Here is a 14,757-nt window from a genome sequence, read left to right as displayed (position 1 = left end):
GTTGTCAGGTAGGCCTTTACAATTACAGTGAATAAAACAAACACACACACACACACACACACACACACACACACACACACACACACACACACACAGTACTGTGCAAATGTTTTAGGCAATTTGTAAAAGAAATCCTGTAAAACAAAAATGCTTTCAAAAATAGAAGTGTTAATAGTTTATTTTTATTAATTGAAAAAATGGAACGTAAATGGAACAGAAAATAAATCCAAATTAAACCAATATTTGGTCTTACCAAAGGTTTGCATGTACTTCTAGGTAAAGTTTTTGAAAGAACTTGATTACTTTAAGTTATTGCTGCTAAAGGTGGTTTAATTTACACTCACAGATTCTCCATTTTGGCTTTATTTTTGTAGAAATAAACAGTGACATTGTATGAAATGTCATGTGATATTCACCTGAGGTTGTATTTACCCAAATCTAAGGACCAGATGATTTTGTTTACTTCCTGATACATAAAACCATAGAATTCAAAATGAGGTTATTTTGGTTTTCACATGACTGTATAAACACACACCAAACCTGTCTGCATCTGATAGGACCTTCATTACGTGGTACACATCACAATTAGACATAAAGCTCTCGTACAGACAATTGGATTACGGTTTTTGTTGAGCCTTATAGAGACGTGAATAAATCTTTCATTTAATAAAAAGTAACAATATTTGGGTTCAGCAAAAAGCTAAAGGATAAGTCTGATTGAGTGTGGACTTCAGAAAACCTAGTATCCAAATTTGATGCTTGCAGGTCCATGGTCTGACAAACAACTTGAATGGTTTTTAAACTTTTATTCAACAATGGAATAACAAAACGATATTAGCATGGCCCTCTTGATTACAATTTAGCATTTTCAGTTCTATATGATTTGCACCACTTTGAATCAAATACTTATGAACAGAATATGTTGTTCACACAATGTTGTTTATAATAATGACTGGTAGATTCAACATCTGTAGGGCAGTCCTGAGATCATTGCAGAAGGTGGGAACTCACATCAAACCCAAACAATGTGTTTGTTTAGACTGTTAGAACTATGGTATCTGGGCTTCTACTTGGCCTTCTGAAATCCATAAAATGATATAACAAATATTGCTTCCTGTCTGAGCAAAAAAGGAGGTGAGACAGTTTCTGGGCTGAATTTTACTGTTGGTGTGTGCCTTACATACAAATATACAAAATATAAAGGTATGTTAAATGTACCAACAACACATCAGCTCCTTTTAAAAACTGAGAAATGCTGCATGCTGCTAACAGGTACATGAACATTGACTTCCAAATCCCTCTTTAAGTTTCTGCAAAAGCTTCGTTATGTGGCTCCCTGTTCCCTAATGAATTTTGTCAAATTCCTAATCACTAAAAGCAATTCCTGTACCCAAAAAGTACTGCTGAATAAAGAGATTCTGATTACACTATTTTTTATCTTTTTTCTGTCCATCTACCTCCATTAGATCCTTAGAACATATGAACAGAGAAATAGCAAAATCCTTCACTGAATATGAATTTACAAGCACATTGCTAAACAGATTTACCTGTAAATAAAACAATACAATAAAGTCAGTTCATTTGAATACATTTTAACATTAATGGGATTTTTCTCACACCTTATTGACATGCAGTATTGCACAATAGGTTCAGGCAGTTTTGGAAGAAAAAAAGTGTTCATTTATTTTTATTTTTGTATTCAAATTTTTTTTAATCATTTTTTCTTAAATTCAATTAACAAAAAGGAAAATAAATAAAGAAGAAAAATCTAAATCAAATCAATGTTTGCTGTGATTAACCACTGACTTTCAATTCTTACACTTGCACACTTTGTACACTTGCAAAAACTCAGGGATTTAGAAGGATCAGTCAGGTGTTTGATTAATAAATTCTACCAAACAGGTGATAATGATCATCAGTTTCATATGTAGGGTGAGACACAATCATTAAATGAAACAGAAACAGCTGTGTAGGAGGATTAAAACTGGGTAAGGAAAAGCCAAACTTTGCTACTAAGGTGAGGATGTGGAAGAGAGAGTCATATCACAGGTCATACACCAGACTGAGCACAGCAACAACAACAAGACAGAATTAATTATTCTGCATCAACAAGGTGCTCTGGATTAGTGGTGGACAGTAAGGAAGTAAATGTAATTCCTTACTGTACTTAAGTAGCTTTTTCGCATATCTGTACTTTACTGAAGCATTTCTGTTTGTGGCGACTTTTACTTTTAACTTCACTACATTTCCAAGTTTAATATTTTACTTTTTACTCAACTAAATTTTGAAAGTCAGTTGTTTCTCTTTATTTACGAGTGATCACAATCACAATCAATCGCTGTTAACACTTTTTGTTGGAATATAAATTCTATTTGTATAATTCTATAAATAGTTTTGCATGTAGCATGTAATGCTAAAACAGCTGGAGTAGAGTGCTAATTATAACTGAGATTGTTATTTTCAAAAGTTCAGCTTCCAAAAGATTGTGCTTTAAGCTTATGCAGAAAATGTTTTACTCTGTAATGCTAAAAGTAACATTTAAGTCTTTTCACATAAACTGAGTTCATTAAGAAGAGTCTTGTGACAAAAATGAATTCATTAACGAAGAGTCTTGTGACAAAAATGAAAATAGGAACATTAAAGACATAATAAATCTAGGGTTAGGGTTAGTACTTTGGATACTTAAGTACATTTGAAGACAAATACTTTTGTACTTTTACTGGAGTAAAATTGTATCTACTGTGTCTCTACTTAGACTAAACTACATGGTTTGTGTACTTCATCCACCGCTGCTCTGGACAGGTGAGTAAACATCTGAAATTGAACAAGAATGAACGTCTAAAGGCAACAGTAAAGCATGGTGGAGGTTTCCTGCAAATCTGTGGCTGTATTTTTTTAAATAGATTTTCGAGATTTTGTCAATACCATCATTCAATACCATCAGGGAAGCACCTGGTTGCCCCCAAATTTAGGTTTAGGACCCTGATTTCAACGTCATTAAGTCTGTCTGGGATTCATTAAAAACTGTGTGCAAGTGTACTGAATTGATGGTGTTTTGCAGGCAGAGGGTTTTGGATTTAAATTTTGTTCATTTACTTTCCATTTTATTAACTGAGAAATAGAAACACTATTTTTAAACCTGAAACTTGTTCACAGTACTGTACAAATTCTAAAAACAATCAAAGTTTGGAAAATCTTAATCATAATTATAATCATAATGCCCATTTGGGGTTGGAAGGGGCTTAGATAAATGTGATTTAATGCCTTATAGTTTATATGCAGCTTTATTGTTTATTGGTGTCAGTTTATTAACTAACACTATATTAAACTTTTCCTTGAGTATGGTCTCTATCTCAATGTCAGCTACATCTTTCATCTCAATGATGTCTGCATCTTCCTCAGGGTTAAATGTGACTTCACTGTAGGTCCAACCAATCAGAGCTCTGAATCCAGTAGGGGTCTGGAGGGAACAAATGGATTTCTGGGTGAACAGAGATTCAGGGCTGGTCTGCAGGTACTCACTTGTATTAAGAAAATGGTCAACACCACGTGGTGTTAACACAAAAGAGTAGATTGTCTTCGTCATGCGCTTGTCGACGAGGCTGGAATTGGTGAAGGCTTTATTCTGGACCAACTGCTTCCTTCCAGTCTTTTCCAGGATCCACTTCTCACCGTCATTTTGAAGTCGGAAAACTCCACCTGGCTGCTGTTGATCTTTTCCTGAGATCATTTCTAATGGATACCAGATTTGGCACGACACTCCAAAACTCACATCAGTGATATATGGTTTGCCTTCGATCTCCACCAGGTTAATAAGATGTGAATCCAAGGGGTTGAAGTCATTTTTAAGTGTATTGAAGACTTTAGAGCCCAGAGTGGTGTATTTGTAGCCCATCTCTCTTAACACCCAGGAGAAGAGCAGGTTGTTTTCAGAGCACCATCCTCCACGATGATTTTTCACAATCTTCTCATAAATGATCTGCAGGTCCATGGTGTTCCGTTCTCCACAGTGGATGCTGAGGTTCTCGAATGGAACGTTCATCACATGCAGCTCATGGACAGTATGGAGTGTGGACAGATCTGGTTTCTCGTACACCCCGCTGAACCTGATCCTTCTGAAGTATTCCTGAAGGTCCATTTTGATCCTAAAAAGGATGAAAAACAAACTGTTGGCTCAAAATGTAAAAAAAAAAAAAAGGAATCAAACTGACCTGTAAATAAACAACTTTCCCTAAAACCTTTTTATGGCTGCAATAAATAGACACTATTATGATACACATATAATATTATGATATGCATAATGAACACACAATTTAACACATTTGAATGATTAAATAATTGAATGATATCTGTAAAGTTTATTGTACAGTTTAAGAGTCTCCATACCAGGAAAAATAAAGAATGCGATCACCTACTCAAGTTCAACAGCACATGAAATTTATTTAATCAATTAAGTTTTTAAAAATCCAGCATTTAAATCAAACCTTTAAAAAGCACAGAAGAGCTGCCACGCCGTCCACAGGTCTGTTCAAGCTGCTGGGGTTAGAAAATAAACCGCAAACAGCCCAGAAGCGACTCTTTTCACACTTCCGGGTGTAGAAAACGGAAGTAAACAGAAGCAGTGTAAACAGCACAGCGTGCATACTGAGTTAACATGCCAGTAAACCTGCAAGAAACCTGATGAAGCAATTAAATTTTTATTCAAAAGTATTTAAAATGTGTGTGTTTTATTTAAAACTTTAATAAGACGTTACTGCCATCTGGTGGTCAAAAGTATGAAGTGTAATTGGAAGCATTTGGACGTTTTGCACGGACAGTAGGGGTGGGCGATACTGCAAAATTTGGTATCGATCCGATACTTAGTAAATATATCGGATTATATTGATATCGATTGATATTGATTTCTAAATGTAATGCAACATCTAAAAAATGACTTTGGCCCATTGAGCAACAGTCCAGTCCTTTTTTTTTAATCCTTTTCCCAGGTAAAACAACTCTGACGTTGTCTCTGGTTCAGAAGTGGCTTGACACAAGGAATGTGGTTGTAGCCCATGGATACGTCTGTGCATCGTGGCTCTCGAAACACTGACTCCAGTAGTCCACTCTTTTTGAATCTCTCTTTTTTAATGGGCTTCTTTTTCTACCATATTCTTTTCTTCCATTTAACTTTCCATTAATGTGCTTGGATACAGCATTCTGTGAACAGCATTGCAGTGTTCTTTAGCGATGACCCTTTGTGTCTTATTCTTCACGTACAGGGTGTCAATGATCGTCAGCAGGTCGGCAGTCTTCCCCCATTATTGTGTAGCCTGAACCAGACTCATGCATCTGAGCATTTCAGTTGTCAGTGATTCTCAGTCCTGTTTTTACTGTAGAGCCTCTACACGTATCATAAACTTAAACCTCAGTCAGGTTGGGTAGTTAAGGGGTAAAACATAAAAAAAATTTACCCTCCTATAAATGTAATTGAGTAGAAGTTACTTTTTTTTTTTTTTTTTACACTTTTTTCCTTTTTTGATACCCTTGGTTCACAGCCAGTTTTAATGGTTATTATCAAGAAACATTTTTTTTTTTTTACCTGTTTAGGAAATCCACAGCTCCTGCTTTGCGATATAATAAACCTGGCTGTGCTAACTAATTTGGTGTAATTCCTTAATGCAACTCCAATACTTTCTATATTAAGTGAAATATTAAACACAATATTTCACTCAGTTACTATGACCTGGTCAAAAATAAAAGCCAAAACAATATTTCCCTAGCTGCTGTTTGCCGTGTCCTTTTTGCATTTAAATTTAGAGTGTGTAGTTTGTCCTTTACATGAGCATGAAGTTTAAGTTAAGTATAATAATAATAATAATAACAACAGTGAAGAGAGAAGGATTTGAATAATGACTAGAAACTTGAGGAAATAAACTTTGATCTACAATCAACAACACATGATGAATTTTCTCTAGTGTGTAATAAAAACATAACAGTTTATATTATGTGCTTTGAATACAATTCTCTCATACTGAAAATCTGGATGTTCAACAGGGCCCCTCAGTGCGAAGACTCTGCAGATTTGCTATTTAGAATTGTTGCTCTCCACAAAAGATGGCTTGGGCTATGGAAAGATCGGTAACATCCTGCAACCGAGTTACATTGGATGGAATGAAAACCTGCACCCACACCAGCCCTTTGTGGAAATGATTGGAAACCCCTGAGGAAAGGTGTTTATATGAGTTACATATAAAATCATTATTTTCTTTTTTCTTTAGAGGTGTATGTACAACAATGCATACAGAGATTTCCTTCTGCTATCTAAAAGAAAGTATACGTGCATATCAGTCTTTATAATCTCAATTACATTCACCTTCAGGAGCTCTTGAAAACACTTAATGTAAAATACCTGCTATCATGAGTGTACTGTAGTCCCTGAAGCAGAAATGCATGAGCAATACTACAAATACAGTATTGATACTGATGTACATAGTATTGTATAGTGTGTGGTGCTGATATGAGTGAATCAAGTACAGTGTTTAGTTACATCCATATGTTTAAAATGATAGCAGGATGTAATATACTTGTATCACTCACACACACACAAACACACACACACACACTATGTCCAAAATTGTGGTGTTGTTTTGTGCTGTTCTGTAGAATACAAGTAGTGTTAACTTTGTCAAATGTTTAACAGAGCTTTCAGTCAAACTATGTAACAGATATGTTAAGTATTGTACCTTGCACAAACTGTTGAACTGTTGAACTCTTGATATTAAAAAAAAACATCAGAATAATAAAGATTGGTTTATTTAGTAGAGTTTTTTATTTGACTTTAAATGACAAGATCTTGGTCAAAACACACATCATGTAGCACACATCATTCATATAATCTTTTCCTTTTATTATTACTGCAGCTGTAATTTGCATTCTTTTACCTAAAGGTTTATTCGAACGTGTGTGAAACCAGAAATGAAAGCAATAGGTGGTGTTTTATGAAAAAAATAATTGAAGCAAGTCACTAAATTCCTCGTTATTGTAAATAAAGATAAAACCAATAATAAAAAAACAGGACACGGCAGTATGTTTGTCTCACGGACATAAAAGTCTATTCACTACCACTCATATAATGCATCTCTCTCTCTCTCTCTATCAATATAAGTAGATGTGCTAATTAATACATGTAAATAATTTTCTATTAGGCATGAGCTATTTTACATATATTTTTATTGTATCAATATCTACAATAGTTATTAAAATAATTTTAAATAATGCAATTTTTCATTTATTCATGCATGATAAGCAATTTTTTAAAGCATTAACCATGTTAAAGAATAACACAACAGCTTTTTAATACATTACATACTAACATATATATATATATATATATATATATATATATATATATATATATAAAAGAGAGAGAGAGAGAGAGAGAGAGAGAGAGAGAGAGAGAGAGAGAGAGAGAGAGCTGTGGGCTCACCTGCTTGTATATAATAGTTTAGTTTTATTATTATTATTTATGAGATATGTACTAAATTTGTTAATTTAAAATGATCAATTAATATATTAACAATTACTTTATATGAAAAAAGGCTCAACGTAAAACCCCTCTATTTGCCTGTATAGAGTTATTTTTATTAATAAGTAATAATTAATAGGTATTAATAACTAAAAAGTGGCTTAATTTAATTTCTTTAGTATTGTTTTCTGTTAAAAACGAACGCTTAACTGGAACGCTTTGTTATGTCATCAGGTGGATTGCAGCCCACATGCATATGTTTGTGTTTAGTCTGCGCCTTTTGGTCAAATATAAGTGACCTTATTTAATATTGTAGATATTGATACAATAAAAGCTAGATTGCGATGGTTTGTACATGTGCAAAGGGGGGACATGGGGTATCGGTGGAAGAATGCTGAAGATGGAGCCATCAGGAAGGAGGAAAAGAGGAAGACCAAGGAGAAGGTTTATGAATGTGGTGAGGGAAGACATGGAGGTAGTTGGTTTGAAAGAGGCAGATGTAGAGGACAGAGGGGTATGGAGACGGATGATCTCGTATCTAATACGTGTAATTTTCTTCAATTATGAGCTATTTTACATATGCAAAGTACATTGTTCTGCCAGTGCTTGACAAAGACATTGCACAACTGTTACAACACCACCCTAGAGTAGTGAAGTGAGAAACCTACCACCCCCATTAATTTCAGCTATTCGAATTACAGGTTTTTCATCATACAAACAGTTTTATATATTATATAAGTAAGACTTGTGCAAAAAAAAAAAAAAAAAAAAAAGAGGATGTGTACACAGCTGAAGTTTAACTGAACAGTGTATAATATATATAAACAGAAATTCTTCCCAAAACATCAGCAGCTGGTCTCCTCAGTTTCCAGAAGAAGTGATGCTACACAGTGGTAAACATAGATAGATACAACTTTACTGTCATTGCATAGTGCACAGCAATGACATGCAGTTTGGCATCTACCAGAAGTGCAAATAGCAGCAATTCTGCAAATAGACAAGTGCAGATAAATGTGTAGCATATGTAAATACAAATATAGCCCTGTCCCAACGTTTATGAGCCCTGTTGCAGCAATCAAATTTAAAAATACTTTTTTTCATTAAAATTGTACAAATTCTCAGTTTTGAACATTTGATATGTTTTCTTGTGAATAGAAGATGGATTTATGAAATTTGCACTGTTTTGATGTACATTTTACAGTGTCCCAACTTTTGGAATTGGGACTGTAGATTGAAGCTGATGGTTTAGATATAATCGAATCCTGTAAAACAAAAATGCTTTCAAAAATAGAAGTGTTAATAGTTTATTTTTATCAATTAACAAAATGGAACGTAAATGGAACAGAAAATAAATCCAAATTAAACCAATATTTGGTCTTACCAAAGGTTTGCATGTACTTCTAGGTACAGTTTTTGAAAGAATTCGATTACTTCAAGTTATTGCTGCTAAAGGTGGTTTCATTTACACTCACGGATTCTCTATTTTGGCTTTATTTTTGTAGTAATAAACAGTGACATTGTATGAAATGTCATGTGATATTCACCTGAGGTTGTATTTACCCAAATCTAAGGACCAGATGATTTTGTTTACTTCCTGATACATAAAACCATAGAATTAAAAATGAGGTTATTTTGGTATTCACATAACTGTATAAACACACACCAAACCTGTCTGCATCTGACAGGACCTTCATTATGTAGTACACATCACAAGTATTAAGGTTTTTTTTATTATTTTTTATAATTTTTACCTAAATTCAATTAACAAAATGGAAAATAAATAAAAATCTAAATCAAATCAATATTTGCTGTGATTAACCACTGACTTTCAATTCTTACACTTGCACACTTTGACACTTGCAAAAACTCAGGGATTTAGAAGGATCAGTCAGGTGTTTGATTAATAAATTCTACCAAACAGGTAATAATGATCATCAGTTTCATATGTAGGGTGAGACACAATCATTAAATAAAACAGAAACAGCTGTGTAGGAGAATTAAAACTGGGTAAGGAAAAGATTTGCTTTGCTACTAAGCAGAGGATGTGGAAGAGAGAGTCATATCACAGGTCATACACCAGACTGAGCACAGCAACAACAACAAGACAGAATTAATTATTCTGCATCAACAATTTGCTCTGGATTAGTGGTGGACAGTTGTTTCTCTTTATTTCCACCAATCAGGGTAGAGCACTCAGATATAGTGTGCGAAATCACAATCAATCACTGTTAACACTTTTTGTTGGAATATAAATTCTATTTTAAATAGTTTTGCATGTAGCGTGTAATGCTAAAACAGCTGGAGTAGAGTGCTAATTATTAACTGAGATCGTTATTTATAAAAGGTTCAGCTTCCAAAAGATTGTGCTTTAAGCTTATGCAGAAAATATTGTACTCTGTAATGCTAAAAGTAACATTTAAGTCTTTTCACATAAACTGAGTACATTAAGGAAGAGTCTTGTGACAAAAATGAAAATAGGAACATTAAAGACATAATAAATCTAGGGTTAGGGTTAGTACTTTGGATACTTAAGTACATTTGAAGACAAATACTTTTGTACTTTTACTGGAGTAAAATTGTATCTACTGTGTCTCTACTTGAACTGAACTACATGGTTTGTGTACTTCATCCACCGCTGCTCTGGACAGGTGAGTAAACATCTGAAATTGAACAAGAATGAACGTCTGAAGGCAACAGTAAAGCATGGTGGAGGTTTCCTGCAAATTTGGGGCTGGATTTCTGCAAATGGATTTTAAGATTTTGTCAGAAATAATGGTGTTGCCAATGCTGAGAAATACAGTCAATTATTTATTCATCGTGCAATACCATCAGGGAAGCACCTGGTTGCCCCCAAATTTAGGTTTAGGACCCTGATTTTAACGTCATTAAGTCTGTCTGGGATTCATTCAAAAACTGTGTGCAAGTGTACTGAATTGATGGTGTTTTGCAGGCAGAGGGTTTTGGATTTAAATTTTGTTCATTTACTTTCCATTTTATTAAATTTTATTATTTTTAAACCTGAATCTTGTTCACAGTACTGTACAAATTCTAAAAACAATCAAGGTTTGAAAAATCTTAATCATAATTATAATTATAATCATAATGCCCATTAGGGGTTGGAAGGGGCTTAGATAAATGTGATTTAATGCCCTATAGTTTATAATCCGCTTTATTGTTTATTGGTTTTAGTTTATTAACTAACACTATATTAAACTTTTCCTTGAGTATGGTCTCTATCTCACTGTCAGCTACATCTTTCATCTCGATGATGTCTGCATCTTCCTCAGGGTTAAATGTGACTTCACTGTAGGTCCAACCAATCAGAGCTCTGAATCCAGTAGGGGTCTGGACGGAACAAATGGATTTCTGGGTGAACAGAGATTCAGGGCTGGTCTGCAGGTACTCACTTGTATTAAGAAAATGGTGAACACCACGTGGTGTTAACACAAAAGAGTAGATTGTCTTCGTCATGCGCTTGTCGACGAGGCTGGAATTGGTGAAGGCTTTATTCTGGACCAACTGCTTCCTTCCAGTCTTTTCCAGGATCCACTTCTCACCGTCATTCTGTAGTTGGAAAACTCCACTTGGCTGCTGTTGATCTTTCCCTGAGATCATTTCTAATGGATACCAGATTTGGCACGACACTCCAAAACTCACATCAGTGATATATGGTTTGCCTTCGATCTCCACCAGGTTAATAAGATGTGAATCCACGGGGTAGAAGTCATTTTTAAGTGTGTTGAAGACTTTAGAGCCCAGAGTGGTGTATTTGTAGCCCATCTCTCTTAACACCCAGGAGAAGAGCAGGTTGTTTTCACAGCACCATCCTCCACGATGATTTTTCACAATCTTCTCATAAATGATCTGCAGGTCCATGGTGTTCCGTTCTCCACAGTGGATGCTGAGGTTCTCGAATGGAACGTTCATCACATGCAGCTCATGGACGGTACGGAGTGTGGCCAGATCGGGTTTCTCGTACACCCCGCTGAACCTGATCCTTCTGAAGTATTCCTGAAGGTCCATTTTGATCCTAAAAAGGATGAAAAACTAATAATAATACTACTACTAATAATAATATACTAAGTATATACTATTATACTAGTATATACTATACTACTAATAATAATAAATACAAAAATACAATCAAATGTGGATAAGTTCTCAAACTGACCTATAAATAAACAGCTTTCCCTAGAAGTTAAGGACTAAACTTTTTTATGGCTGCAATAAACAGACACGATATTATGATACACATAATGAACACACAATTTAACACATTTGAATGATTGAATGATATCTGTAAAGTTTGTTGTACAGTTTCAGAGTCTCCATACCAGGAAAAATTAATATTGAGAACCGCTGCTCTTTCAGAATGTGAAAGTGGACAGACTGCTTTCACTTTTTAATACAATCACTCACTCAAGTTCAACAGCACATGAAATGTATTTAAATAATAAAGTTTAAAAAAATCCAGCATTTAAATCAAACCTTTAAAAAGCACAGAAGAGCTGCCACGCCGTCCACAGGTCTGTTCAAGCTGCTGGAGTTAGAAAATAAACAGTAAACAGACCAGAAGCGACTCTTTTCACACTTCCGGGTGTAGAAAACGGAAGTAAACAGAAGCAGTGAGTTAACATGCCAGTAAACCTGCAAGAAACCTGATGAAGCAATTACATTTTTATTCAAAAGTATTTAAAATGTGTGTTTTATTTAAAAGGTTAATGAGACGCCACTGCCATCTGGTGGTCAAAAGTATGAGGTGTATTGGAAGCATTTGGACGATTTGCACGGACAGAAGGGGTCGGCGAAACTGCAAAATTTTCTTTCCTTTTATCTAAAATGACGACTTTGGCCCACTGAGCAACAGTCCAGTCCTTTTTGTCCTTTTCCCAGGTAAAACAACTCTGACGTTGTCTCTGGTTCAGAAGTGGCTTAACACAAGGAATGTTTTGTAGCCCATGGATACATCTGTGCATCGTGGCTCTTGAAGCACTGAGTCCAGCTGCAATCCACTCTTTTGAATGAGCTTCGTCTCAACTTTTTCTACCACATTTTTTCCTTCCATTTAACTTTCTATTAATGTGCTTGGATACAGCATTCTGTAAACAGCATTGCAGTGTTCTTTAGCTATACAAATAAACTTGACTTGACTTGACTTGACTTGACTTGACCCTTTGTGTCTTATTCTTCATGTGCAGGGTGTCAATGATCATCTTTGGACAACTGTCAAGTCAGCAGTCTTCCCCCATTATTGTGTAGCCGGAACCAGACTCATGCATCTGAGCATTTCAGTTGTCAGTGATTCTCAGTCCTGTTCTTCTTGTAGATCCTCTACAAGTATCATAAACAAACCTCAGTCAGGTTTGGATAGTTAAGGGGCAAAACATAAAAAAATGTTTTACCCTCCTATAAATGTAATTAAGTAGAAGTTACCTTTTAACTTTTTTATTTAACTTTTTTACACTTTTTTACTTTTTTGATACCCTTGGTTCACAGACAGTTTTAATGGTTATTATCAAGAAACTTTTTTTACCTGTTTAGGAAATCCACAGCTCCTGCTTTGCGATATAATAAACCTGGCTGTGCTAACTAAGTTGGTGTAATTCCTTAATGTAAAACTAATAATTTCTATATTGAGTGAAATATTGAACACAATATTTCACTCAGTTACTATGTCCTGGTCAAAATTAAAAGCCAAAACAATATTTCCCTAGCTGCTGTGTGCCGTGTCCTTTTTGCTCTTAAATCTAGAGTGTTCAGTTTGTCCTTTACATGAGTAAAAGTTAAGTATTAACTTAATAAATCATCCTACAACACTTGGTTGCAGTGAAGAGAGAAGGATCTGACTAATGACTAGCATCTCGAGGAAATAAATACAGTATCTCACAAAATTGGGCTCACATTTCAGCAACCATTTTAGTACTGTATATCTTATTAATATACCTTTTTTAATATATCTAAGGGACAACAACACTATAGAAATACATCTTGGGTATATTTTAGAGTAGTCAATGATTTACTGAATTACAGATTTACTGTCCTCTAAAAAATAACCTACAGCCATTATTGTCAAAATAGCCAGCAACATACTGTATGTGAGTACACCCTAAGTGATAGCTGTTTAACTACATGTCCTATTCATCATGTTTTTGTCTGCTTGACAGCACCATATACATTTGTGTATCTTGTATTAGAACAGTTTATATTATGTGCTTTGAATACAATTCTCTTATACTAAAAATCTGGAAAATCGGTAACACCCTGCAACCGAGTTACATTGGATGGAATGAAAACCTGCACCCACACCAGCCCTTTGTGGAAATGATTGGAAACCCCTGAGGAAAGGTCTTTATATGAGTTACATATAAAATCATTATTATCTTTTTTCTTTAGATGTGTATGTACAACAATGCATACAGAGATTTTCTTCTGTTATCTAAAAGAAAGTATACGTGCATATCAGTCTTTATAATCTCAATTACATTCACCTTCAGGAGCTCTTGAAGACACTAAATGTAAAATACCTGCTATCATGAGTGTACTGTAGTCCCTGAAGCAGAAATGCATGAGCAATACTACAAATACAGTATTGATACTGATGTACATAGTATTGTATAGTGTGTGGTGCTGATATGAGTGAATCAAGTACAGTGTTTAGTTACATCCATATGTTTAAAATGATAGCAGGATGTAATGTACTTGTATCAGACACACACACACACACACACACACACACACACACACACACACACACACACACACACACACACACACACACACACACACACACACACACACACACAAACACACACACACACACACACATTTGTGCCTCATATGTTGCCTCATTACTTACTGTGTGTCATTAGTAAGTGACAGCACTCTGACGTGATAAGTAGTGTTAACTTTAAATGTTTAACAGAGCTTTCAGTCAAACTATGTAACAGATATGTTAGGTATTGTACCTTGTACAAACTGTTGAACTGTTGAACTCTTAATATTCAATAAATCATCAAAATAATAAAGATTGGTTTATTTTGTAGAATTTTTTATTTGACTTTAAATGACAAGATCTTGGTCAAAACACACATCATGTAGCACACATCATTTATATGATATTTTCCTCTTATTATTACTGCAGCTGTAATTTGCATTCTTTTACCTAAAGGTTTATTCGAACGTGTGTGAAACCAGAAATGAAAGCAATAGGTGGTGTTTCGTAAAAAAAATAATTGAAGCAAGTCACTAAATTC

The 14,757-nt window shown here is 34.7% G+C and overlaps 2 protein-coding genes across 2 annotated transcripts; both read right to left on the bottom strand.

The window, feature by feature from the left end:
* Positions 1-2,793: 2,793 nt before the first annotated feature.
* LOC124379784 (arylamine N-acetyltransferase, pineal gland isozyme NAT-10-like) lies at positions 2,794-4,675 on the bottom strand. Its single transcript, XM_046840344.1, has 2 exons — positions 4,485-4,675; positions 2,794-4,145 (listed from the first exon to the last, which is right to left on the bottom strand). Exon 2 carries the CDS (start codon positions 4,136-4,138, stop codon positions 3,266-3,268), a length of 873 nt encoding a protein of 290 aa, XP_046696300.1. The 5' UTR covers positions 4,139-4,145; positions 4,485-4,675; the 3' UTR covers positions 2,794-3,265.
* A 4,322-nt stretch (positions 4,676-8,997) lies between these two features.
* On the bottom strand, positions 8,998-12,087 carry LOC124379782 (arylamine N-acetyltransferase, pineal gland isozyme NAT-10-like). Its single transcript, XM_046840340.1, has 2 exons — positions 11,993-12,087; positions 8,998-11,534 (listed from the first exon to the last, which is right to left on the bottom strand). Exon 2 carries the CDS (start codon positions 11,525-11,527, stop codon positions 10,655-10,657), a length of 873 nt encoding a protein of 290 aa, XP_046696296.1. The 5' UTR covers positions 11,528-11,534; positions 11,993-12,087; the 3' UTR covers positions 8,998-10,654.
* Positions 12,088-14,757: the final 2,670 nt, after the last annotated feature.

This window comes from Silurus meridionalis, chromosome 26, assembly GCF_014805685.1.
Source record: "Silurus meridionalis isolate SWU-2019-XX chromosome 26, ASM1480568v1, whole genome shotgun sequence".
Lineage (NCBI taxonomy): Eukaryota > Metazoa > Chordata > Actinopteri > Siluriformes > Siluridae > Silurus > Silurus meridionalis.
Note: the sequence above shows the minus strand (reverse complement) of the source record. Positions and strands in the feature narration are given on the sequence as shown.

What these genes read in the sequence shown, in the direction of transcription:
- LOC124379784 (XM_046840344.1), bottom strand. Translation starts at nt 4,138, where the DNA reads ATGGACCTTCAGGAATACTTCAGAAGGATCAGGTTCAGCGGGGTGTAC.
- LOC124379782 (XM_046840340.1), bottom strand. Translation starts at nt 11,527, where the DNA reads ATGGACCTTCAGGAATACTTCAGAAGGATCAGGTTCAGCGGGGTGTAC.